General features: G+C 45.6%; 1 protein-coding gene across 1 annotated transcript in view; it reads right to left on the reverse strand.

The window, feature by feature from the left end:
* Positions 1-397: 397 nt before the first annotated feature.
* The window catches only part of LOC144139880 (protein 5NUC-like), an 84,981-nt gene continuing 58,340 nt past the window's right edge, over positions 398-27,038 (reverse strand). Inside the window, exons 6-9 of the mRNA XM_077672118.1 lie at positions 13,391-13,651; positions 6,254-6,412; positions 5,424-5,621; positions 398-600 (exon numbers count right to left, since the gene is read on the reverse strand). Coding sequence (XP_077528244.1) covers positions 398-600; positions 5,424-5,621; positions 6,254-6,412; positions 13,391-13,651 — 821 coding nt within the window. The remainder of the gene's footprint in view (positions 601-5,423; positions 5,622-6,253; positions 6,413-13,390; positions 13,652-27,038) is intronic.

Genomic DNA, 27,038 nt, shown 5'->3' on the forward strand with positions numbered 1-27,038 from the left:
CTGCCGTTGCAGCGATGAGTCATAATTTAAGTTCAATAACTAACTCGCCGAAGTGCACATTTTATAAAAATCATTATGTATAGAGAGATTTTTACTACACTTATTGTAAATCTTACAATGCAACCGAAGCTCTCTTTGGATCGAAAAGTTCGTGAGCGATTGCATAAATGTAATAGCCTGCAGCTATGGCATCGTTCCTTTAAAAACAACTGCTTTATCAAAGAGAAAGTAATTACGACATTAGGCGACACGTTTGGAAACGAATGGGAAGTTTTCCGCAATCATTACATGCACTACGCACAAGTTGAATTCTAATTACAACGCATCAAAGCACCCATTAAATATATTCCAAATATCGAATTTTATTCCTTCAACAACAATGTCTTTCGAAGATTCATCACCAGATGAAGTTCCTTCGCATAGCCCTCCAATCCGCCCGAGCCTGGAGGACACTGGGCGCCGTTGTTGTGATTGGAGCACATGTGGTGGTAATGTTAGGTTTTTCTGGAAGGTCGTGAACAATGACCCGGCCTTCCTCAGGGGTCTTCAGTGGTGATATCTTGAGGACATACTCCACAAAAACATCGAAACCACTAATTCCTGAAAAATAGCATCGAAAACATTCTCAGCACCCAAGGAAGTATGAACGACACTTAGTGAAAACCCCCATGACACCTGTGTTCTCTGTATCCTAGCCGACGCCGAGATAATCTCCTTAATGGAGCATCGACGCACACTGATAAAAGTACGGTAAAAACACCAATATCGTTATGTAAATAGTACTAGGCTAAACAACGTGTGCATATAAACCTGCTACTCCCTGATCAGTTTATAGCTCCGTTAAGGTCCCTTAACTTCATACTGGTAGTGCCTGAGCAGGGCGAAAACTCATTAGGAACTGAAAAGAAAAAATTTTGCGCCGTAACCTCTAGCTTTAGTGCACACCCCTTATCCTCCAGAGACGATAGTCTTCGGCTGCCCTGCCACGTAGCACCTTCTCGTCTGTGCGATCCTACCCCTCGCGCTATTATACTCCCCTCTCGCTCCTCTCGTGATCAACTGAACGGGGGTGTGTTCAGTGAAGTTTAAGTTTTCCCACCTTCGCACTGCTGACCAGCAATCGATTCGGGCGCAGCGCATCCCTGCATTTACATTTTCATTCTTTTTTTGCCCCCATCAACCCGAGTAGGAGTTCTATTCTTTTTTGTATTTGCTCTTATCCGCAGAAGCTGCAGGCCGTCTACGCCATTTTTAACAGCATTGTCGTTTAGGCTTTAACTTGGTCCGCTCGCGTCCGCAAAATGAGTTCGCAAAATAAACCGAGCTCATGTGAGCGTGCGCCTCATGAAGAGCGCTCGACGTCGTTGCCTTTAGCACCCTCACTTACGGCGTTCAGGTCTATAGGTTAAGCTGCACTCATAATCAAGCCCTGCAAACCGTGCTCCGACCTACACTGCGCCCCTTCACTGGCTTGCCCCCATCACACCAATATCTCTCGGCTTCAAGCCACTGTGGCACTCCCTCGGATAGAAAATATTTAGGGGAACCAATCGGCCAAACTATTTTGAAAATATTCCTTACACACCTAGGTGTTTTACTCACCCCTTGGTATTAACGGCAATGCCATACACTACCAATGTTTCTACCCCTATCGAGAGAGGTGCTTTCAGAGCAGCGCTATCTTTAGGTAGCAGATCTAATGTTTGGGAGGGCAAATGGGAAATGATTTTTCGTCATACCGGGACCAAATCTGTACCTGTTCTTCTCCTAACAGGTTTAAACCAAGGTCTCGATTGTGTTGCAGCAATGTGCTCACACTGTGCTGCTACCTTCGGGCGATGTTGTAAGAGCCAGGGTGATGTAGCCCTGCCCCGTACATATTAGATGCCATTCTGGTCAAGCTAGACGCATTGGACTCCCAAAATATGAAGTTTCAGAACATAACCAGAGAAAAGTTGAGCGACACCGCGAGATAAATAGATGGTATCGCACAACGTGTGTCCCCACCCAACGTGCGTAGGGGTGTGTCAGCGTTTGTCAATGAGTGCCAGCGTGTGTCTTACAGGTCCTGTCAAATAATATGACGAAATAAATGCAAGCGTCCAACCATCTTCTGTTCTTCCTACATATACAACGCACTGTGGCCCTCCTTTCTGGCCATCTGGATAAGATCGAGAACAGGTAAAGAAGAGATATTTTATTCAGCGAAGTCACCCCGGAAGAAATAACTAAGCAAAATTCCCGAGTGCTTAGAAACTATCGATTCATTATATCTGGCGATAACGCTGCTGTGCTTTGCAATAGCCATACGCTGCGTGTACGGGGGCGGGAGGAAAGATTCGCTTTATTCTAAGCTCATCGTAGCGCCGTCACAATGTTTCACTTGTAGTAAAATTCCCCAAATGATGGCGGACTTTTGTTAACACGGTCAAGAATATTTTAATTGGGGAAGAAACACTCGCTTTCGCGGGACAGTTGCGCTTGTAGTCTGCTAAACACGTGGTTGACTGCTGTTAATATTTTGATAAAAGGAGTGGCAATTCATTTACGCCAAAATATTAAACACGATAGCCTTTCTTTGGCTACTTAAACACAGCAATTTAGATCTGTCGGTCTGTCTGTCTGTCTGTCTGTCTGTCTGTCTGTCTGTCTGTCTGTCTGTCTGTCTGTCTGTCTGTCTGTCTGTCTATGACGAGATTCAGCAAATCGGCCAAAGTGAAACTCAAGCTGCGCAATAGTCTTATATAGCCACAACCAAATCTAAACGTCTAAATCCGGTGTTAATGTTCATACTTGTCAACATTGTTGAACAAGAACAAGACATTAGCAAATATAAGGCAGCAAATCAATACGTAAGAGAGGTTTGCAATGTTTCTTGGTTAAAATATTTATGAATGCTTTGTTTTTGCGATAGCAAATAAAATGCTTCACCAACGGCAGAAAACCGTCGCCTGTTGTTGCCCACGCCACCTCCTGGCGGCATTTAAGAAATGAATGGGCAATAGCAACGAAAGGTTCCACTAGATAGGATACGCGTTCCACTTCGAACACTCGTGGATTAGGGCAATGCTGTTCAATAAACGTTGCAGTAGGGTGCCGCAATTCACGCGCGTCTCCATCGTACGACTGCACTGGAATTAAGACGGCCTGCTTAGAGCAGTGGAACACGGTAATTTCAAATTGACTTGAGCCAACCTCCAGCGTGTTACCGTGGGATGAACGAGACGGGAGAGGAACATCATGATAGGTGAACGGGAAAGACAAGAGAAGCATTTACTTGACAGGAGCAACAGTCGGCTGTCGTCTTTCGTCGACATTTGCAACCATATAAGCAGATGCGGTGCCATTTTTAAGGATAGAATGAATATGAGATGTATCGACGGGTAACATCATGGTGTTTGGACTTCTTTGGATTAGCGCCAGCCTGCGAAAACTCCCCCTGCCCCCTTACAAGAGAAGTATGTTGTAGTGACGTCATGGACAGGAACGGTCTGAGTGAATGAAATGAGTTCCTTTGAAGTGGCCTCAAAATCAGCCGAAGGTTTAACGTTGAAAGAGGTTTACTTTGGCGCTGAAAATGAAATGAAATGAAAAAAAACTTTCACCTTTTCGCTGTAGGCCCAATGTTCTGCGCGTTATTGGGGCGTAACGCAAGAACAAACGTCTAAACAGGCACAGGGCATGATGATTTCCTCCGGACGTTTTCTATTATTCACTTCAGTGCGTTCGGCTACCACGAACACAGTGTAGCGACAGACCAACTAAGAAAAAGAAATGGCCCTGCATGTGCTCACGTCGCTGGCTCATGTCGCCAGAAGACGATAGTATTCCGCCAGCCATGACGCAGAAACGCCTCCCATCTCTCCACATCCTCCCTCTCAGGCTCTACCCTGCCGTCTTGCTCCTCCCCCAATAAACACGCTAGAGGTTTTCTCAAGTCAATTCTATTTACCGCTCTCCAGTAGTAGTGCACCATCAATTGGAACCTTTCATTCCTGCAAGGATTCCTGGAATGTGGCCACGAGGTCTTGGTTTAGGCGCCAACGCCTTTGGTACATTTTTGGTCAAATCATTGATTTCGGCGACTATTTTTTATTTGCGAAAATGAAGCATTATATATTATTCATCAAAATAACTATGCGAACACCTATTAAGTATTAATGTTTTGCCTAGAATACCGGTCACGTTTCCTTTTTGGGGAACAAAACTGCCAAGTGTGAAGCATGTTTCAAGATTTAGTGGTTCGAATGTGTTTCGTCTATATAAACTTCTAGTTCAAGAATTCTTGTCCAGTTTTTTGGGTGTCTGAATGGACAGACAGACAGACAGACAGACAGACAGACAGACAGACAGACAGACAGACAGACAGACAGACAGACAGACAGACAGACAGACAGACAGACGGACGGGCAGACAGACAGACAGACAGACAGACGGGCAGACAGACATAAAGACTGACAGACAGGCAGACAGGCAGACGGATGGACGGACGGACGGACGGACGGACGGACGGACGGACGGACGGACGGACGGACGGATGGACGGATGGACGGATGGACGGACGGGCGGAGACAAACCAAACTGTTTGCCTTGCAGTCACCGAAGAAAGATTGTCGTACTTAAAAAGGGCGATGTGTCACCACCTTCCTGTCACCACCATGAATAGGAAAGTCGTACCAAAGACAGGCATGACGACGCTCAGCAGGGTGTATTGAAGAGATGTTGAGACTTCCCACACACCTTAGTCTCCTGTTAAAAACATTTGTGACGCATCGGGATACATCCCACGTATACCGACTGCGAGAACTTTAAATTTGACTCTGAAGCCGGTACTTGTGGGATAAAAGCGAGGCAATGCATATATAGTGACAAGATGGGCCAACTCCCGTGCACTCGCAAACATGTGTAAAAAAAAGGTTTTGTTTTACCACAAACTTGCGTTCACGTCGCTACCCTGCAAATTACATGCTGTTTTTTTCGTGCCAACAGTGTTGTTTAGCCAGCGCAGAATGGCTGGAAAAATTGTAACGACCCACTTCGTGGCTAATAGTATTTTCAATTGATGAATGAGTGAATTGGTCCAGATCTGGTTTTGCTATGCATTATGAGTGGAAATGTATTTCATGGTCGTTTCAGCGAAAGAGCGAAATTACAAAATTTGGCTCTTTAAGCTCCACCGAGCTACACTATTTAGGCCAAATTGTACCAAAATATCTACGCCCATGACTTTCAATAATATGTTCCCCTCGTAGGAAGCTGTTCTGCGGTGACCATGGGCTCTAAAACCTATACCATCAGATTTTATGCAGTCAGGGACTTATAGGCTACCGGTATAGCCCGATCGCCACGTAAATTGCGCGTATTTGTTATGCATGCAGACGAAAGATAAACAAGAAGAAAGGAAAATATTTGATCAGGCTCACCATCGTTGCGCTTGGTAACATTGGTGTCGAATTTAAATCCATCCCCTCCATTCGCGATGAAAGCGCTCGTGACTATACTGTAGTGCTTACATTCGTCGACGTCTTCGTACACTGGCACGGTGCAGTTAGCACAGAGGATTTTCAGCGAGGTGACTCGAGTGTTGTTCGGCAGGCTGTAGTTGTACACTACACGAATACCTGTAGATTCACGCAAGAGAGACAAAAGGGGAGATTGAGCAAACAGTTTATTTTTTCAATTGCTGAGCTTCTGTTTTCAGAAACCTGGTAGGGGCAAGAGAATTTCAACAAGAACAGTTACTTTAAGCTGAACGGTACTGTTGCCGCAATATTTCTTCGGAGCGAGCCATCAATTTTTTTAATGTAAACAGCAGTTAAAGGCAGAAGTTAGAAAAAAATTATTATTTGTTCAGAAGTCTTATATGATACACCAGGGCAATAAACATTCTGCAGACTTGCCCTCTGCACTTTACCGGAACCTGTTTTATCCTAAGAAAGCTCAACGCTTACTTTTGGGATGGAGGGAAGATATGAGCGCTCGGGCTTTTACTCCCGTGGTAATGTAATGATGTTTGCGATTACGCTTTGTATGTTATTTTATAGCGCCAAAGCTGTTTCAGCGCTTTATAGTTTATTGTACATAATTATTTCTTAAAGCTGGAGGACTTACAGAAAACGATAACGATAACTGTGCAGGTATGCGCCCTCATTAAATATTTCACGTTGACGGCCTTTACTGGTACCGTAAGGTAAATAGAAATTGTTTGCAGTTGACTTTTTCGCCTTAAAGAGAGACAAGGAATATCACGTACCCGATACTTGGAGAAACTTCCCGTTAAGGTCAGGATACCACGTAAAGTTGTCGATGCTGTATTCAAACATCTGTCTCAGTTGGTAACCGGTCAAAGTCATGATGACAAGATCGCTGTCATAAGGCATAGCACCCAACAAGTCCCCCCGTGTGACATTTTCTGGAATGCAATGAAAATTTCGTAACGGTCACGGCGGTACTTGTTCATTATTTAACACGATGATTGCTCTGTACATAGCCTTATCTAAGCTAACACAACAACTGTGTCACTCAAGGTCTTCTTTCTTCTTTTAAAATAGCTGTAATATATTTCAAATCTTCGAAAAGGCTCTGGTAGGTGGGGTTCCATTGATCAACGAAGAGTTCAGTTGTAGAGCGATTACCGCACGTAGTTTCGGTACGCCATCTTATAATTTTATTGTTGGATATAAGGGCTCTCTAACTTTTTATTGTACACCTTAAGCATAAAATAACATTTAAAAGCGGTTAAAATAACAAAAATGAAATGAAATAATCAACGTTAGGAATGATAGTGTTTTTGACTACCGACTGTGGTCAATAATTTAGTGCTGGCACAATTCTGTAGACCTTTCACAATATTCGTCGAAATAAGCTATAGCTACCAGTAAAGGCTAGGAGCACCGTAGTTACGAGTACACCGGCAACAGTGGCTGCCGGAAAGGCTGTACGAAAAAGGAGATTAACATGCGCTGTGCGGAAGGAGCTATGGTGTGCAACAGCTACTGAAGAGAGAATAGAAGAGCAATTTTAAGGCGGGTGAGCAAGGCATTCACGGATAATCGTTTTAATGTTCTGCAATAAACATGCCGAATTCAACTCGGCACATTGCCCCAGCAAAGTATTCCGGATTGCAGTAACGTTCTATTCCTGCGTTGGCTGAAGCAATGAAATATGCATTCAGCTTAATTTTGTGAGCCTCGATACAGGCAATCGAATGGTATAAAATACCTGCCACCCCATTGGCCTCGGAGCAAGTACTGGCCAGATCACTGCACTAACCCTGCAGCAGACTGCAAGGTGCAAGCGAAAATTGTGGTACTACGAAATATTGTGCATCACATGAAAAAAAATAGTCCGTATTCCCGTCTGTTGAGCTTGCCCCAGTCAAGTCTTTTTATTACCCAAAAAAGATTCTGCTGACATCTTTTTCTTGTACTTATTACGTCCCAACAGAACGCAGCGCCAAACCAAATTAGAACCAGTACAATGTTGTAAGTGATTTCAAACAATACCTTTCAATGCTTGAAATTTTTTTCAAGTACGCTGCCGCGTGATGGCCAATTTCGCAAATCAGAACAGAATTGAGGAACACAAAATTTCCTAGCCACAAACAAGCAGAATGTGGCGAAAACGAATCGTACCCACCCTCTTCGCGCAACAATACGCGGGGCAGCCGTGGTCCCGCTGTGAAACTTGACCCCACATCGCGAAATATAATAAAACTCCGACAGGCTGTCTGCGCACTGCAAAGCGATGTTCAACGTGAGCCAACAACACAGAAAGACGGTATTAGTAAAATCTTTATTATTCATAGCAGTGCCATACAGCGAACACCCCGGTAGTCCAGTGTTTCTTTCATTAGCCACCGCCGACACGGGCTCCGAAAAAATTCTTCGCGGAACGTTCAATCCTGAAGTAGGTCTGAACACCAAGAACTGCCATTCCTGCCTCGCTAAAATGTAGCTGCCACAGCTACCCTGAGAATATCTGGTATTGGTACAGTGAATAAACCAAATTTACTGTTTTTGTTTTGCGAAAACAAAAATGGCGCAGCTAGCAGCAGTGGTGCGAGGCTGGAGAAACAGCGAAACTGGGGTCGACCAAGTTTCTCCCTACACTCACACCCGCTCCAAGGGGAAAGGGAGCAACCGGACCCAAGCAGAGAAAAGCCGTTTTGGACTGCGCAATAACGGAAAGACCACCAAAATATGTGCGGTGTTTTATTCAGTAGTGACAGTAGTTAAACCTATCGCCGTCGTCTTCCGACGGCACAGCCACGTAGGACACATCCTTCTGAAGCCCGTCCTCGCCTCAGTAGACCTCCACTTCTTCGTCAGCTGGTCTGACGGCCGTCTCCACGGCCGGATTCTGAAGGGCCGGATTGTGGAGGGATTGTGAACGGCCCCATTGTGAAGGGATGGCTTGACAGATTCGTCATCATCGTCTTCAGCACGGCGGGCACGCGGCGCGCCAGTCGCTACACGACGACGACATCAAAGTTTTTCAGACAGACAGACAGACAGACAGACAGACGGGGGCGGAAGCTCCTTACGCGGGGCAAGCCCACGTGAAACAATGGATGACGCCGGGCGCTCAACACAAGGCGCATGCTCACGTGCACTCGATATTTTTTTACAAAGCCACTGTGCGAAGCTTGTGCCCTACGCCTCGCGCCGGAGACGCCGGGAGGTCGCCGTGAGACACGCGCTCACGTCAGCTCGGGGTGTTCCGTCTACACCGAACGGATAAGTTTCGGCATAAACAGCTCTGCCGTTAAAATATTGACGCCTAACTTTGGCATTTGCACAGCCCGCACAATTGCATTCATAGCCGCAAAGCACACCTCAATCGAAAAGGCCCATCTCAATAACCAGCCATGCGGAGTACTGTTCCGTACCTACTTTGGAAACTGATAGGTCACTCTGCCAAGTCATACTCATAACAGTACGAAACCATGGCCTTTCAATGGCTTCAGGCGATTACTCCCATTTAACTGAATCTTGCCCTAACGCCAGTTTTATTTGAATAATTTAAAGACAAATGAGTTTGAGCACTCCAATACTGCATTTAACATCCCCATAAAGCAAGGATTAACACATGGAGTTGTCCCAAGGTTAGCACAATAGGCGGTTCGCCGAAGAATTCGGCGTATGGTTTCCGCATACAACTTCTTAACTATCTCACCTCCTCAAAGAACAGTGAGGCGTCATTCTCTTCAACGGGACAACAGACATGACCTAACTTGCGCCACTGTAACCGTCACTCGCAATTGGACAATGTATACAGGACAACCTGCGGTAGAGATACCGCTTCTTTACGCAGCAGTACTGCGGCCACGAGAACTATCGCGCGCATGAAGTGGCGTGCCCGTCGGCAAGTTTTCCACGCACACGGAGTAGTGGGACTTCTCGTAATCATCGCTGCCCCAAGACAGACCTCCTGACCATTTCGCCCGTCATAGCGACATCGCTTCTGCAGCCATTCATTCAATTTCTAGAAACAAATAGACCACTTACACACCACTTTCATCAATGGACATTGTGATAGATACCTGTTGCACATATCTTATGAGTAAAAACTTCTAACACAAAGACCGGCTGATGACTCGAGGCCGGATTTTTAGGCCTTAAAAAGGAGCGTTTAGGCGCCGAAAATAGGCGGACAAAACAACGCTTGAAGACTCCAACGTTGTAAATACACTACAGATGCCTGAACGTTTTACACAAATGGAAATAATTCCAACGGAAGACGTGCGTGACCTGAATATACGACAGCGAAACGAAAAATGTTCTTGTTTACGACGGCGCACAGGCGCCAATAGCAGAATGTAGCCGTTCAATTGCGCCATAAAACCACTGCACTAATGGTAGTTCAATGGTCTAATGTAACAAGCAAACTGCTCACATTCTTGTTCAATTGCCACGATTAATTGCTCGAGCACCGCATATAGGGAAACAGGCTTAAAAAGACTACTTCAGGGCTGGCAATACTGATTAAAAATAGCGCGGCTTGATATCTACTGGACGCACATAATTACGACACGTCAAAAACAACGCGAATAATAAAATCTGGAGACGACGATTTATTAAGAAACTAACATGACCTTCTTGAGGACTGTTAAGTACAACTGTTGAGATACTTTACGAATTCCCCAGGAAAGGCGTCCCAACAGGGTGGAATGCACTTCCACACGTTTGAACAGAATTTTCGAAAATATTTAGTGGCAAACAATTTTGTTCATGTAGAAGCGTGTCTTAAAACCCGTCGACCGTGTGATATTTAAGGCGTAAGGGAAGGAAACTGCGCAATGATCTTTCACAGTTGGCTTTTCAGGGCACGAATGAGCCGCTAACGAAGGGAGGTTCGATTCTGAACCGTTAAGTTGAAAATCGAAGTGGATTTCCGTATGCTTCTTGAAACGAAAATGCGACTGCAGAGGTTTAAAGAAGTATACGTTTGGAGAGCACGCGGCACGTGGCCAACAAATCATTGTAAAAATAACGGAAACAATAGCAACTGCTACCATCTCCAGATTTCTGGATTTAAAATTGTGCCACTTGTCACTGACAATGAGCTTCCCATTCCAGTGATGCCAGCGTTTGATTTCCGTGAGTTCACTGAAATAGAGGACTTGCATTGAACCCAATGGAGTTCCGAACAGTCAATGTTGGCTGCCCGGTTAAAACAACATCTCAAACTGCACCCAAAAGCGATAGTGAGGCGTGAGACTGTTCATGTAGGCGCGGATTCTAAAAAAATTACACTATCTTCCAGTGGGGAACCCTTATGAGGATGCGAAGCATCGTGGCGGTTCCGTGTGGTTCCATTGTGTTGCCGTTATGTTGAGTGATCTGGTTTTTACTAGTGCCAGAGGGAATTCCGCGTCCGGGTCCACACCGGTGGCAAAGGCACGCAAGTGCTGTTGTGTTACGGTGAGTAGGCGGTGGTTCTCGAGGCGCCGAAACTCGTCCATCATGTTCTTGTCGATGTTGTCTCTGTGGTAGAATCGGTAGTCTCCGCCAGCTTTGGTGAGGTAAAGGTTGTTGACATTGGTGCACCGGCTGAGAGCAATGTACACGCCCTCCTCTTCGCAGCTTTGTCTTATCGTTCTTCTTCTTCTTCGGCGGTTCCCCTACGGGTAGATGACGACGGTAGTTGAACGCGAACCTATCTCGTGATGGATTCTTTGGTTGGCCAATCCCTAGGGGCATCCTGCCACAATCAGCATCAGAGGCGCTGCGGACGGGGCTGGTTGAGCTGCAAGGCGCGTGGCGCTTCCCGCCACAGCTTTCCCACGGGAAATTCAGCATCCCCCTCTAAAGTTTTCAGTTCGTCGTTTCCGTTGACGTTTAGCTTCGCGTGCCTTCGTTGTATCAGTAGCTTCTTGACGTAGTTTGAATGAGTCAAGGACATAAGGCGCGTTGGTAGCACTTGCTCCTGTCCCGGATTTGTAGCGTAGTGGGAAGAGCACCGCGTACCTCCCGTTGCGGTCAGAGAATCGTGGGATCGAAACTGGGCGCCGATAACTATTTCTTTGTTTTATAGTGCAGTATCGCGGAGCTGTGGGTGTAAGGAGGAGAGTTGCGCATTCGCAGTGAGCGTGTGGACGGCGCCGCCATCAACGACGGAGGACCAGACGAGCCTAAGAAATGCTCCGCATTTAAAAGTAGAAATCTAGAGGAATATAGAAAGGTTTAGGCACAAACTCTAAAAAATAGGCATTTATATGCACTCTCAAAACACCATATAAGCCCTTCTTAACATTAATATCTTAGCATAATTTGTCAAAGTGGCCCGATAACAGTGCAAGGAACAAAATATGCATTTTTTTAAAATACGGTATCCAGTAATGACTCATGGAGCAATTTACGACGGAAATCTGAAATATACGGCGGAATGTTGCTATATACAGCTTGTTAACTATCGCACCTACTCGAAAAACAGTGAGGCTCCATTCGATTGCAGAAGACAACATACATGACGTAACATTTTCCCTTGTAACCCTAACTCGTAGTTGGGCAACCTACAAGGCAACCTGTGGCAGCGACCACTATTCTGATGCCGTGACTGCCATCTCGAAACCGATCATTAATTGGTGTGCCTTTGGGCAAGTTCTTCATGCGCGCTGAGCACTGAGACCAGGGTAAGGGTGGTGACTATTGGAACAGCTTAACATACTTTGTTAGACAGAAATTTGTCCTCCTGAAGCTGCGGCGAAATAACAGAGGTCTGATATATATAGCTACCTGAATTAGACGCCATCTACTTATCCTATTCATACGGAGATATATACACTCCGTTCTAACTGTTTGGGCTTTTGATGGGTATTGTGCAGCCAAACCGACTGGAATTACAAGCAATTTAGTTATCCGATTCACCCGGAGATCTATACACTCTGTTCTAACTGGTAGGGCTTTTGATGGCTATTGTGCAACCAAACCGACTTTATGCACCTGCCAATGACATTACCTGGAAACAAATGGCAAAGGCACACGACCTCACTCAGCGACTACCTTGCATGAATAACCAATTGTAAGTGGCGAGATCGAATAACAGAATTCAGCGCCGTCAACTGAATTGGCATACCAGGAAGTGTCATCAGCTTAAGGTAACTTTTTGTTTGTTTTTTTGGCTGTGCGCCCGTATAATTAATGTAATGAAAACTCTCATCAATAACCGACTGCAGTAGTACCTTGAATAAGCTCAACTCAGCTTTTACAGATCCCAGTGTTGCTTTGTTTAGTACACATCATACTCCCCAGTACCAGATACGCACCATCATAAGGCTCCTCATTATACTTCTTTGAGGTCGCTAGTTACTGTTTTATATTGTGCCATTTAGCCAAAGATGCACTGCACCACGGTGCCTTCATAATAAATGTTACTAATAGTCTACCCATTTTGTCTCAGGCCACAGGATCTCTACCTTTGAGAATGATACCGCCCTAGCTAGTAGCTTGAGGACTGCCGCAGTGCCATTCTTGCACGAGTTTGTACAGCGGAGCCTCTGCTACAGCAAATACTGACTTAGTGAGACTTTGGTGCGAAATAGCTGGTTCACGTTCATGAAAATTCGTCGCCGTGCAAACAAAAGTTACACGGTGGAATATAAACACGTAGGATGCAAGAGGGCACGGTATGTCAGCACCCATTTGTGTCCTAGGTGTCCCTAATTCCCTGTCCCGTTTTTTTGGAGCCGTTAAGACTTTTCAGGAATACTGGTTCCTTCAAGCCGCATGACGTGAGGAATGTGTTGTAGTGGACGATAGCAGCGGACAATTATTCGCTTTGCATTTTAAGTATAAAACGCCGTACTGTTAGGTGCCCATGATTCTTTTCCACATAAACCACCAAAGCTCAAATATATCGCGCACATTGAGGGCGTTTTATACGTCACCTTTCGGCTTAATAGAGTCCCGCGCTATTCCTCCGTTCAGCACAGCACCGTTGACGATAGACCAACTTCCTTTGACAGGATTTTCCTTGTCGACATAGTAACTGAAAAACGAGTCGGCCATGAGGTTGACAGTGTTGCATTCCTTGTGACGGCAGAGTTTTTTATCAGCCTCCAACAAAACCTTTGTGGAGCCAACCACTTCTCCAACTGCAGCTATAACTATATCTTCGTAAGGCTTCAAGTTCTCCAGCATGTCTTTGTCTGTAAACAAATAAAATTTGTCAGAATTAAGAATTGCTCGGTAAATGCACAAACGAGACTTGAAAATGTTTTTTTCCAAGTAAGCAATATCGACTGATGAATAATTATTTGGTGTGCTTCGGGAAATGTCAGACCACAAATGTTAGATGGGCAGGCGCATATTTGCCAATTTTCACGCAATCACTGCCAACAAGATTATCTCGCTGCTGTTGGCAGTTGAAGGTGGGTAGCATATTTTCGGATTTAGGGTCATTGCAGCTGCATTTGGTTTGCTCAGAACTTCCTGGCTACCTCAGTAACATATAAGGTAGGGTATACTACACCCAAATCTGAATTTAGTGAAAGAAACTCCAGGATTTTCTACTGTCACAAATAAATACAAAACAATACTTACATAGCACAAGTTTTTTTTATATCAAAAATGTAACCAACCCCACCAATAATTATTACATGATCAAACGAATCACTGATCTTTTGGCGCACATTTTTTTTAAACAGACGTCACGCAATGGGATAAAATGGCCATTTTATAACAGTTCTTTCAGCGAAATAAAAGCAAGGTATTTTTTCGTATTATATATAATCCATTCCTCTTTCAAGGCTTCTAGTTTGGAGGGTACTTTGAAAAAAATATATGTAAATAGGTCCCTGTCCTCCTGCTATTGCCCCTCAGGGGCAACGTTCGCAAGTTTTTATGAATACCGAATCTGTTTTGCGAATCTAACTGCAGGCCTCACGGCTTTTAATACCGTTTTGCGCGGGTTTGGGGAACACACCGATGCTTGTAAATGCTGGACTACGAAAAGCCATAACTGTGGTTCGTGACTGTGTGTACATCTACACTCTTCCGGTGTCGGCGGACGATGCGCGCCTGCAGCAATGCATATGAAGCCGGTTCGCTGAAACTACAAGGCACCTGTCTGCCGAATTAGATGATAATTGCGCCACTTCGCTGAAGGGTTTTTTGCGTACACAAGTGTCACATTTCGAAACATAGCATGAAGGGCAAAGTTTTTCCGTAGTGCCTACGCTGGCTCCATGCCAATTTGTGTTATTTATGGTAAATCTTGCAGCGCAAATAGCGACTTAGGTGGGCGCCACTGGCCGAGGGAAGCTGCAAGAGAGGCCGCATGATATTTCCCGAATGAAGTTGTAGGAATTTTTTTTCGTGAAGTGTGTAGCTGTGCTTGCACCCCCTTGAAACCATGCCGCGCCATCTGCAGTGCCATCTACCACAGCACAGCGGAAATCGCCTGACTGGTAAAAGGGGGAATGGCGGTTCAACTGAACAATACAGAGGCGCAGTAATGATTCTACTTTGGCGGCAGTCATTACCCAGATAGAAGGGCCCAGCGGCTACCAGCATCCACGGAACACCCGCAGTAGTCCCACCAGCACGACATTCCGGCATGCTGTAAGATGACGGTTCTTGCGCAAGTGCTGTTTGCCATTGCTTTTCATGAAGTGCCCAGTGATGCGGCTGTCTTTCGCAACTTAAATAAAGCTACCTTCGCGAAGGTATTGCGGAGTAATGTTACCGGAGGGTTGTTACTCCAGCCCTAAATAGGCAACGCTGCCGACAATCTTCAAGGTGGTACAGTAAAAGCTTGTTAATTTGATCTCGACGTGGACCATAAAATTTTTAGAATTAAGCTGAGTTCGAATTACCTGGCAGGCGCTAGAATGAATGGAAATAGCGCCACACTGCGCGGGCACAACACAAAGAAGCAACCTATGGACTCGTTATCGCGAATTATGTGCTACTACACATTTATGTCAGGTTATTTCATAAATAAAGTTTCGTAAACAATAATGCCATGCGCCGAAGCACCGGCGCTGGTGGCGCGCCGCTTTCTGTAGAAGCGAAACAAGCTCTTGCAGGAGCGTAGCGCACGCACCACGCTGTTTTTTTTTTCTGTTTCGTTGTTTTGCATCTCCAGTAAATTTGGTTTCGTTTCGATTTACAACTCACTGTAATCACTCTGTGCCGACTTCTTCCGCGATGAACGGTTGAAACCCGGGGATCATTGTTCGAATTAACCGTTCTGGATACCGACGCGTTCGAATTATCGGGAGTTTTTCCCCATTTAATTACAGAGGGCCGTGTCGGGAGAAGTGCTTGACTTCCCATTAACAGGAACTTCAAATTAAGCGAGTTCGAATTAACCAGCTTTTACTGTAATGTTTGGGCGGGGAACTTTGTTACTTTCCACGCTCAACTGTTCACTTTGAGGTGAACCTTTCACTTTTCGCTTTAAACAGTCGGTGTGAGCCGAATTCTCATTTGACATTCCCGGTATAATTTTACACACTACAACTAGGCGAAAGCACGTAAATTCATACATTACGCGTTCAGGGGATCTCGAAAACGTACTATTGCACTTTATGGACAGTTCATAGCATAAATCAAAGGTAGAATTCTGTGCAGGTAAGTGTTAAAAATATTAGAGGAAGAAGAGGTAGATTGGCAGCTGCCTCCTACTATCACCGTCATTGTAATGATCCATCCGCCATTAAAGATTCGCTCACGTCCCGCGGTCCTCGCCTCGGTTCTTCAACAAAATGGTGCCGTGACCAGGATGAGAAGATCTACACAGTTGAAGAACGGAGTGGGCGGACCGCCATCAACGATGACGTGAGTGACACGGCTGCGAGGGAACTACGGCTCCTGACCATCGACCGCAAGCATCTGCGCAGAAAACCCAAGGAATTGAGGACGCACCAAACGTGTACCGGATACCACGCCCTCAACAACTTTTACCGATTCTTCGCGGACGCCTCGCGGACACTGAAAGTCAACGACAACGGCTTCGACCTTCCACCGACCGTGATCCTTCCTGACGACCACGTAGACATAAACGACGTCGAGAATGGACCTGGAAGCGCTTTGCCAAAGACGGAGCCTCGTCCGAAAGAAGGTAACCACACTGATTGACGACATCAAAACTGAGATGAGCGCCGAGTCACCATCAATCTGTAAGCTCATTTTCTTAAAGAAACGCCTACTCGAAACTCATGATATTCTAAAGAAGTTTGACAGCAGTATTGAAGAACTTGTTGATTTGGATCATTTAACAGAGGAATATGAAATCGCATTAGAATTCGAAGATTCCATCCTGTTAACCATATTTAGAATGAACAGATTGTTTCCCGAGTTGGAAAACCATTTCAACAATAACAATGCAACAATATCACTGAAAACACAGGATTGTATCTCCAACAACAATGACTCGGCAGTACAGAGCACTGACTCTCTCAACAGGAAGATTGATTTGTTGACAACCTTCAAAGAAGCTCATCAGGGGACACCAGTAACGCAACGGAGTGCTTCATTCAAACAAGGAATTAAGGCATCACCTGACGAGACATCTGCTTCTGATTCTGGTTCAGACAATTTCAGTCCTGAAAACGAACTTTTTCCAATTGGTCACCGGAGCAACGACAACGCAGTGGGTGCACCAGAAAAGGCTTCCGCTTCGTGTAGTCTGCATGAGGCGAAAAGAAGCACAATGCGCAACGGACAACCTCATGAAGACCTGCAAGCAGAAAGCGTTGACCGCAAACCCCCTATTATGAGCCGACACATCCACGCAGCCCCAGACTCATCCACCAAGCATTCAAATTTATGTCGACATCGCAGTAGCACTAGTACAGAATTTATTCTCTTTGCCGAGGCCAAAGTTGAGGATTTGATAGCCCCGACCCCAAAACGAAGACGGCGAAAACAGCGAAGCCGGAAGGACCTACGACAAGCATGTGCGCGTGTCCTAAATGAAGATCCACCGAAATGCATGATAACCTGCCGATTGATCCGAAAGTCAAGAAAGAAAGGACAAGCCTTACATAGAAAAATCGGTAAACACATCAAAATACCCAGCCTACACCTGAATTCTTTTAAGACACGACAGGCAACCCCACGCTCATGTCACACGAAGTTTGGACGGACACTACAATGTCGTTATCCAGGACGGAAGACGGTCCAGACGAGCAACCTATTCTGGTCGGATTCATCAATGCGCTGGTTCCACAGACGCTCCAAGCATCGTTGGAAGCATAAGTATAGAATACTCTGATGCGGCTAATACGGGCATGACATCGATCGGGGATTCACAATGGACCACTCACATGAACTTGGACTAAAAGGCTTTGCTGTTGTCTATTCCAAAGGCAGAAGCAATGGATGACTGCTGACAAGTGAACTTCAGGCGTTATGTCAAACTTCTTCCTACATTTATTCCGCGGCCGGGAGGATGTTAAAAATATTAGAGGAAGAAGAGGTAGATTGGCAGCTGCCTCCTACTATCACCGTCATTGTAATGATCCATCCGCCATTAAAGATTCGCTCACGTCCCGCGGTCCTCGCCTCGGTTCTTCAACAGTAAGTTCTAGTGTTGAAGTGCAGACTTTGATCAAAACACCGGCTTATAAGGCCACAAAAAGATGAATATGATAAAACTCACATGTTAGCACCGGCGAACTCGATTTGCGGGACCTCTGAACAATATAATATCTGTTTATGCCATGCACCTGTTTTACACTGTTTCCTACAAGCTACACACCTCCCCTCTATGACGTCGTAACATTAACTCGTCACCTTGGTACACGTTCACATTAGCGTGAAAAAGGAACGCCAACATGATCCAACTAACGAAAGTGCTTTTCCTACACCAGTGAAAGAGTACACGCACTGCCGCCTGAAATGCAATGTTTGCGAACTTCTTTACAAAGCACCAGACGACGGGCACTTTACGTGTTTTTTTGGTTTTCACTATTAGTACAGGAAGCTTTTTTCGGTGGTTAAAATCTTCTTGCGACCCTCACGAGGACCTATCATCTCCTTTTGTGTTCGTCTACTCAGCCAGCCTTTTTATATCGATAAATGACAGCTTATATGGATGAAACGGCTGTTCCTAGGAATTGCGGGATTTGTATATAGTGATGGTGATGGGAAGGGCTTGTGGCTCGTTTTAGCGGATAAAGTAATGTCAGTTCAACCAACCAACATCTCCCAACTCTGTACCTGAGCCCTCACGACCACTATGTGCGTCTTTTTTCATTCTTTGATGCTCGAAGTAGTCAAGGACGTCAACATTTCATAAACGACAGTACTACTGCTAGGGCACTAAATGCAATAGGCACTGCGGCCTACATGCTATTATCTTGTCGAAATGCGGCCCTCTGTCGGTACTGTATAAATTATTACAGATGAATTATTAAAAGATTCTTGTTAGGCAAAACTGTGGTCTCTATTTGTTCCGCTCGAAATTTCACTATTCAGTCGGCAATGTATGGGTCATATCAGCAAAATTTCTGTGTCAATTCACGTTGTTTTGCAAGATGCCATGTGATAGTACAGCGCAAAAAATGGCTGCAAATTAGCTCGGCTCGGTCCGGCTATGCAAGCTAAAGCAGCCGAAGCACAGTTTGTCGACCGAACAATATGGCTAGTCGAGCGTTCCGTTCTGAGACTAGTCAGTACCATCGTTTCGTCAGTTTCCAAAGTCTGAGTTGAAGTCGCAGGCAATGCGCCCATTCCCGCCTATAAAGCTAGGAGTCGTTTTTCTGCAGCCTTCTTCAGACGATTAGTTCGCCGAACTTCTCTTTTTTCACTTGTTAAACATGTCGCTTGGCGTTCTTGTACTCATGTTTCCGTTTTAACTGGTTAGCAAGCCGAGCGACATCTGCAGGATGGCCCAACACAGTAGGCGCCTGTCAGTGTAGCCACGGAAAACTTGATTTGTCATATATGGTAGCATATTGCAAGATACGACCTCAGCGAGCGTGCTTTTTTTTCTTTGTCATCGGCTTGGTACAGTAAACAAAAACAAAATAATGGCACATGCTCCAACAGAACATAATGATAAAAACTCCCCGCGCTACTAAGGGCGGTGCGTGTTAAAAGCGTTTCCGGTTACCTAATTCTTCCAATATGTTACCCTAGTCAGGTTGCTCGTCTTGCATTTTCATTGCATCTCTGATATAAGCAATGCTCTCACTAAAGTGTTCCCTTGCCGGTTGTGCATCCGGGTCTGCATGTCGCTCGGCGATACGAGGTTTCCAGAGTCTGTGCTCAAGGCCATAAGCATGTCAAGTGGCAAGCCTCCATCATTACGTATTGGAAGGAAACGGATTCCGTAAGGAGATGCCGGCAGTTCCTTCTTTAGTGTCCACTAGATATTGTCCCAGTATATAAGTAACACAGCGTCACAACACTTATTCCCGCTACAAATGTTCCTTTCCCTTGCAGCATTTCACAGGCTTTTGTTTAAATATTTCCAACAAGTATTTCTCCAAACTTGCGCAGTATAAGGAGCGAAGAACAAGTACAAATACCAGTAATGCCACATCAATCACATCCTTGTACAGTTTCTTAGGTACCAGAGCAAGGTATTCGTACAAAAACCTGGCCTTCACGAACTGAAAGGCCATAACGACATTCTTCAATTAGGCTCGCAAACCGGTTTGTGTAATTCATCTTAACCCAATTTAGAATAATCGAGCCGACAGTCACACGCTCGGGAACTGCAAACAGGAAAACTTGTGTTACATGGTCAAAGGCCTTAGCAGTATCTAACTGAAAAATAGCAACACGTCCTCGCAATGAATCAACAGTTTCTGAGAGACTCCGAAGTGAATGGAGATTTGTCGTGAATGAGCGACATCTTATGCCACATGTTTGGTGTTGACTAACAATAGACTGAATATAACACATTGTAAGCACTTCGCCAGAACTTTCCTAAATACCTTATAATCTACATTTGCCAGCGTAATTGGTCTATAAACATGGAGGGATAACAACTTTGTTTTATGGCCTGTTTCGGGGATAAGGATTACATGTGTTCTATATAAAGTTGGTGCAATGTATTTTTCTAATACGCGAGTCATGTAACGTTGTAAAGAGCCTCTGCATGTTCCCGTTTAAATGCTTTGTAAAAAGCAGTGCTGAGGCTATCAGGCCTAGGCGCGCTTCCTCAAATTGGCTCTTCTATGGCCTGCTCTATTTCGCTGAGAATGATAGGAGCCTCTCCGTTTGCATTAACTTACTCGTCCAGCCTCAGCAGGACTGGTAAAAACTGCTTTTTAAATCCGTCTTTATATGGCTGACGCTGGCCCAGATCCTGTCTATAGTGCTTTACAAATCCGAGTTCAATCTTTTGTTTCTCTCTAGGCAAAATCACTGCGACGTTCCTATTTCGCTTTCGGGTCGACTTTTTCGCCTACCTGACCTGCAGAATTCGTGTCGGGTTAGTTTTTGTCGGCTTTCCTTCGATGAAATGAACAGAAAATACTTCCAAATAACAGAAACGAGCGAGAGGGACTGAACATAAGGTTGAACAAACAGTTCTTCCAAAAGCAGCGTATGACCGTACATACTCTCCTCGCAAATTTGCTAGTCTTTTGAAGTCTTTCGTTCGAAGTCTTTCGTTTCCGCGTGGCGACACACTCGCGGCCGCACTCCAGCGAAGAAGGAAGTTTGTGCGGCGAACAGACTCCGCACACGAAGACGCTTCTTTTTCGTGGTGCACTTCGCAAGTTTCTTGCATGACCACTTTGCTCTTACACTGATTGTTACTGCAGCCAACAACAGCGCAATGACGCCCGAGCGATTAGCTTCTGTACATCACCAAGTCAAGGCACTGAAGGCAACCTGCCAAGAATTAAGAAAATAAACCATCTCTTTTGGATAGAAGGTCCGGCGTCCTGCTGGTACGGCGAAGCGTAGCCTCAGAGGCAGTCACCGCAAGGACAAAGCGCTTGTGGAGCGGCACAGTGCCTTAGCGGGTTGGGAACAGAATTTATCGGCAAAACTTACAGCTATTGGAAGCTTTGAACATTCTCCTTAAATCTCTGTTAAGCTTCGTTCTACTGACATACCGAAAAAAATGACACATATTTTCGGTGCCGCTTGGACATGTAATATTCACGCACAGTACCAAGCAGCCGAGTGTGACTCGGCGTCGTCTGCTCGCACTGCTGTCCCCTGAATTGCCCTCATACCACGCTTTTGCTATGTTGACGGTTGAAAAATGCGCCAGATAAGCTTACCAGCACTGCTTGTAATTGTAGTAATCACTAGCCGAGGCGTACGCAGTGAATGAACGCCCTCCGCGTTACCGCAGACGCAAAATTTCGGTGTGGTTTTCCCCCATTTCTGGAGCGTCATTGGCTCAGGTATATATCATAAAAGCAAATTCGCACCAAGAAAAGGGTCGGCTAAATTCGGGACTGCGCCCACTGCCCGCAGGCAGTGGAGGCTTACGGCAACAGCATGCCTAATATAACTCGGTAGCGCGTCAGTCTTAGTCTGCATGTGTTCTGCGCCCTCACTCGGAGAGCAATGATCGTTACAGCGCGGAAAGGGTGAATTTAGTATAGAAAACACTGGCGAAAAACAGAGGAATGAAATTCAGAAAAAAAAGCATTATTATCGGGGATTCGAACATACGGCTTGCTAAAACGACACACGTAGCGCTCCCAACCACTCGGCCACGAGACAGCACTCCTCGCGGTCGGGAAATATAAGGTATATAACGTATCGCCAGTTTACATTTGCATTTTGGTTTCGGCATTTCCAGCAGTTTAGATGACTATTTCTTGCATAGCGCTCGGGCAGTAGGTGTTCCCCAAATTCCCGCAATATCACCTGTCTACCGGCTGTGTTCCTTAGACGGAAAAGTGTTCGGAGATGTGTGTGATATTCATCATCACCATCAACATCAGTCTATCTACGCCCACTGCAGGGCAAAGGCCTCTCCCATAACTGTCGAATTATCCCGGTCCTGTGCTAACTGCCACCAATTTATCCCAGCAAACGTCATTATCTCATTAGCCCATATAACCTACTGCCGTCCCCTGCCACGCTTGCATCCTCTAGGAATCTACTCTGTTACCCTTAAGACCAATGGTTATATTTCCTTCGCATTACATGCCTTCCCACACCCATTTCTTCTTCTTCTTAATTTCTAGTACTAATATGTCATTAACACGCGCTTGTTCCCTGACTTACTCCGCTCTCTTCTTGTCCCTTAATGTTACACCTATCATCTTCCGTTCCAGTGCTCGCCTAGTCGTCCTCAAGTTAAGTCGAACCCTTTTAGTGAGCCCCCAAGTTTCTACCGTGGAGGTGATAACCGCTATAGATGCACTTGTCATACAATTTCTTCTTCAGGAACAATTGTAGGCTGCCATTCATTACCTTAGAATGCCTGCCAAACGCACTACACCCCATCCTTATCCCTCTAATTATCTATGCCTCGTGGTTGGGATCCGGGGTCACTACTTGGCCTAAATAGATATACTCTCTTACCACTTCCCCTGCCTCGCCACCTATCTCAAGCCGCTGTTCTCTTCCGAGGCTACTGGGCATTTTTTAGGTTTTCTGCACATTAATTTTCAGGACCACGGTTCTACTCTGCTTGTCCAGTTCTGTAAGCATGCTTTGTAATTCGTTCGCCGAGTTCCTTAGCAAGGCAACGCAATCAGCAGACCTGACGTTACTGAGGTATTCTCCATTAACCCTTACGCCCACCTGTGATAGTCAACATTAGAGTCAACCCAGCCGCAAAAAGTGCTTACCGAACCTTGGTTTTACGCTACGGAATAAACGTTTCGGTGCATTTTAATTTTTTATACTCATAATAACTTCGGGGATTCTTCTTCCCCTTGAAATTGGCCTAGAGGTTCCTACGAGCGTTGCAGTTAGCGAAGCGTCACATGTGTGCTCGTGCACCGCTTGTGTGGAGTGACCTCAACTTAGAGCTTGATACAGTGTAGAAACTAGCAAAGTAAAGAAAGGCACATTCTTCCATTCACAAACGTGTTGTGGCTTAGTTTCAACTGAGCGAGCGAATTGTGACGACTTGTCGGCGGCCGGTGGACTAAACGCTGGGCCGACTCACTCTGTCGGAGAGTCGGGGAGGCATGCAGTTGCGCAGTCAAGCGAAGCGACTTTTTTGTGACGTAATACGAAACGCAATATAAAATGGGAGATGATGCAGAGAGGAGTACCGCATTTCTGAATTAATTTTTCTAGTGCATAAAGTAGATTAAACGCAGCGAGAGTTGCCGAAACTCGGGCTGTAAACCCCAGACTACAATTTGCGCTCGTAATCTCGTAGTGTTAAGAAATCACTTGCGTGTCCCTTTAGCGAGTTAAAGCTGGAACGTGAGTGCGAGCGTGCAAAGCGCAAGGCCGAAACGAGTGACGTACGGGAACTTCGGCGAACTTAGCGTCGGGAGAATGATGCGAAAATATGACAGCCATGACATCTAGAGGCGGCAATGGACGCCTCATCTTCGGCTGCGACGACGACTTCTGAATCTCACAAAACGATGGCAGTAAGTGCTCGCAGTAAACATCTTTCGACGAGCCATATTGTTCGCGTGCAAACTGTAGTTGGGCTGCGTTCGCTTGAATAACCGGCCTTAGCTAGTTAAGCCGCCGCCATTTTTTTACCCATGTAGCACCTAGTATTCTTGCTCTAAACGCTGTGGTTTCAGGCTCTATACTCCGTCCACAACGACTTCCTGACTACACCACAGAACGCAAGGAGATAAATGTGACGCATATGCAGTAATGGGTGGCCAGTTATCACGCCATCCTTATTATCCATGTTCTGGCTGAGGCCAGAAACTCAAATGAAAAACATTATTCATTCACTGACTGGGCCAGGTACCGAGAGACTCGAGAGGGCCAACACCCATGAGATTCTGGTGCCTGGGCGAATAATGTAGAAACCACCATGTCAAATCACAATTTTACTGCGGCAAGACAGACACGAGCCCAGTTTACATTGGGCTGCAGAAAAATCGGAGCCGATTTCCTGAAACAGCGGAGCCGACTTCTGCACGCAGGCAACCACCTACCGCAGCGGTGGGGGTCACTCGCAATGTCCAGGGCCGTAGCATATACGCACTCTAAGCTCACCAGATAAGTTTGTTGTTTTAGAGATGCATATATCGGTGGGTTAACGTGCCCCGCGTGGCCCAGCGTATGAGCCTAAAATCGCGCGCTGGACAGCCGTCGGGGCGGTGGTGCCAGCTTTCCGCCCATCGAAGTACCTTCGCATGGAGGGAAGGTCGTCATCAACGGATATAGCCAGCCCGTAAACAGCTCCGGTATTAAAAGATAAAAAAATGCAAGACCAACAGAAAGCTCAGAACACGAATTCCTAAAATCGACAACCCCATCCAAGAATACTCCAATCAACTGCGTAATGAGGAATGGATGGAAAATTTCGGAAGCCTGCAGAGCGCGCTCAACATGAGTAATGCGGGCGAATTTTAAGAGCACTCTTCGCACCATACGCCAAGAAAACTATGAACAAGTGCAAACTACTCTCCATAATAATTATATATATAGAACCCGCTAAATTATAATACAAGACATCAAAACGCAAGCCGCACTACTTTGACTACATAAAACCAGGCAATGATGAAGTTAACAACAAATAAACTGTGGCGCAATTAAGGGGAGCTTTACGTCAATGCAAGGGCAACAGGGCCCCTGGCCTGGATACAATCACTACCGCTTACCTCGGAAACCTTGCATGGCAGGACCTGTACATGAGAAAGTAGACAAAAAGTCGGGAAGGTTCAGGCTGTCTGCGTTGTTTTACCAAACGATTGAAGAAAATATTGACCCAGCATTTTTCTGCCTCATGAGTTGAGGGCACCTCGTTCAAACTTTACTCAAGCAGAAGAAAGATAGAAGCGAAAGCCGAAAGCTAGCAGAACGATGATGAAGCAATATACTCCGCAAAGCCCTGGTAGCTCAGGCAGCATTATAGCGGGTCCTTAAGTCTCTTGTCCCTTACAACGTTCAGGAGGGCACGGAAAGCGCTTTTCCGAAGACAAGGGCGACAGCCCGGGAACAGCCTGAATGAAAGGATGCATGGCGGCAGTGGCAGTTTCTAGTACAATGGTGCAAGCGCGCAACGAAAAACCTGCCTATCCCAATAAAACGATAAAAACAAAGCTAGGGTGCCTATATAGAGTGGCCGGCAAACGAAGCCACCAGCAGTGACCCCACACGCGCTCTTAAGGTCTTTATAGCAAACCCGGCCAACACCGGGAGGAGGTAGCACCATATTTCACAGCATTATTACAATAACAACTACAATTACAATTAGGAATCCTGCGCCATTTCAATAAATGCGCAGTATTCCTTATTTGTGGCGTGTGGTCTAGGGATGTATGAATGGTGCACTATGGCTACACAGAACGTTACCTATAATACACGGCAAGAATTTGGTTGGAGTGTCAACCACGTCCCTAACGCCATGTAATTTGTTTTGAGTTAGATTCAAATAGACACAAGTCAAAAGTGTTTTCCGAAACTATTCTCCTGCCGTCGAATCTGGGGTATTCACAACGTTTGGGAATTCAGAATTGTTTGCAAATCGAGGTGGAATAAATACGACAGTCAACGAAAACACACGTTAATGCATAAAGTATTACGGTGGTAGAGCATCACTGTTTTAATCCTCACATCTCGCATTAGCACCAAGTAGAAGGACTTTCAGCTAGCAGCAAAGTGGTGTCATTTTCGGACACCGCACACGACTCAGGCATCGCCTGGCTGGTACGGTTGGATTGTTCCGAAATTAAAAATCGTTGACAAACAGCCCCGCCACAATGAATAGTACCATAGAAATGGAATATAGGTGCTCAGTGCAGTTTCGAGATTGTTTGATTTAATAGGTTGTGCCGAACTGGCTACAGCGTGCTCATTCGGACCCGGAGGTATCATCGGTATTATGTCTTCAGGCTTACGTTTGACAAGGACTTCACTTGGCGGACTATGCGAACATGATAGCCGAAGCCGGGGGCTTGAAGGGCCACAACAAAGACAATTAACTGAATCAGTTTCATTGAGAAGCAGTGAAGAAAAAAAGAGGCTTTTTTTAAGGCATACTATAAGTCCAGACACGTTCTGGCAGTCAGAAAACCCCAGCGTAAGAAGGGTATTCAACTATTATGGCCCAAGGAGGTTTTTCCGAGGCACATTTATGCGTCAGACGGAAAACAAGCGCTAAATAAAAAAACACAGGACGAGGAGTGGACGGGACAAGCGCTAACTTTCAACAAAATGTTTATTGCAGAAACAGCGCTTATAAATACGTCTGGCCAGCATGAAGAGAGGGGAAAAGAAAGGGAAGAAAATTTATGCGCCCTATTCCACCTGATGGCCTATTCGGTGCCAGAGCTGCTCCCTAAGCTGTTATAATAATACGCAGATGCCTGTGTCAACAGTGCCTGCGACGGTATTTTAAGCACTCCGTTATATCGACGCCTACTGGCGTTTTGTAAAAACATGCCGCGTCTACCACGACAATCAAAAATGCTTATCAAGGTAATCAGGGTCAAGAGGGAAAAGGGCCTAGCA

This window comes from Haemaphysalis longicornis, unplaced genomic scaffold (genome assembly GCF_048455015.1).
Source record: "Haemaphysalis longicornis isolate Haplotype H1 unplaced genomic scaffold, Haemaphysalis longicornis Haplotype H1 scaffold_5, whole genome shotgun sequence".
Lineage (NCBI taxonomy): Eukaryota > Metazoa > Arthropoda > Arachnida > Ixodida > Ixodidae > Haemaphysalis > Haemaphysalis longicornis.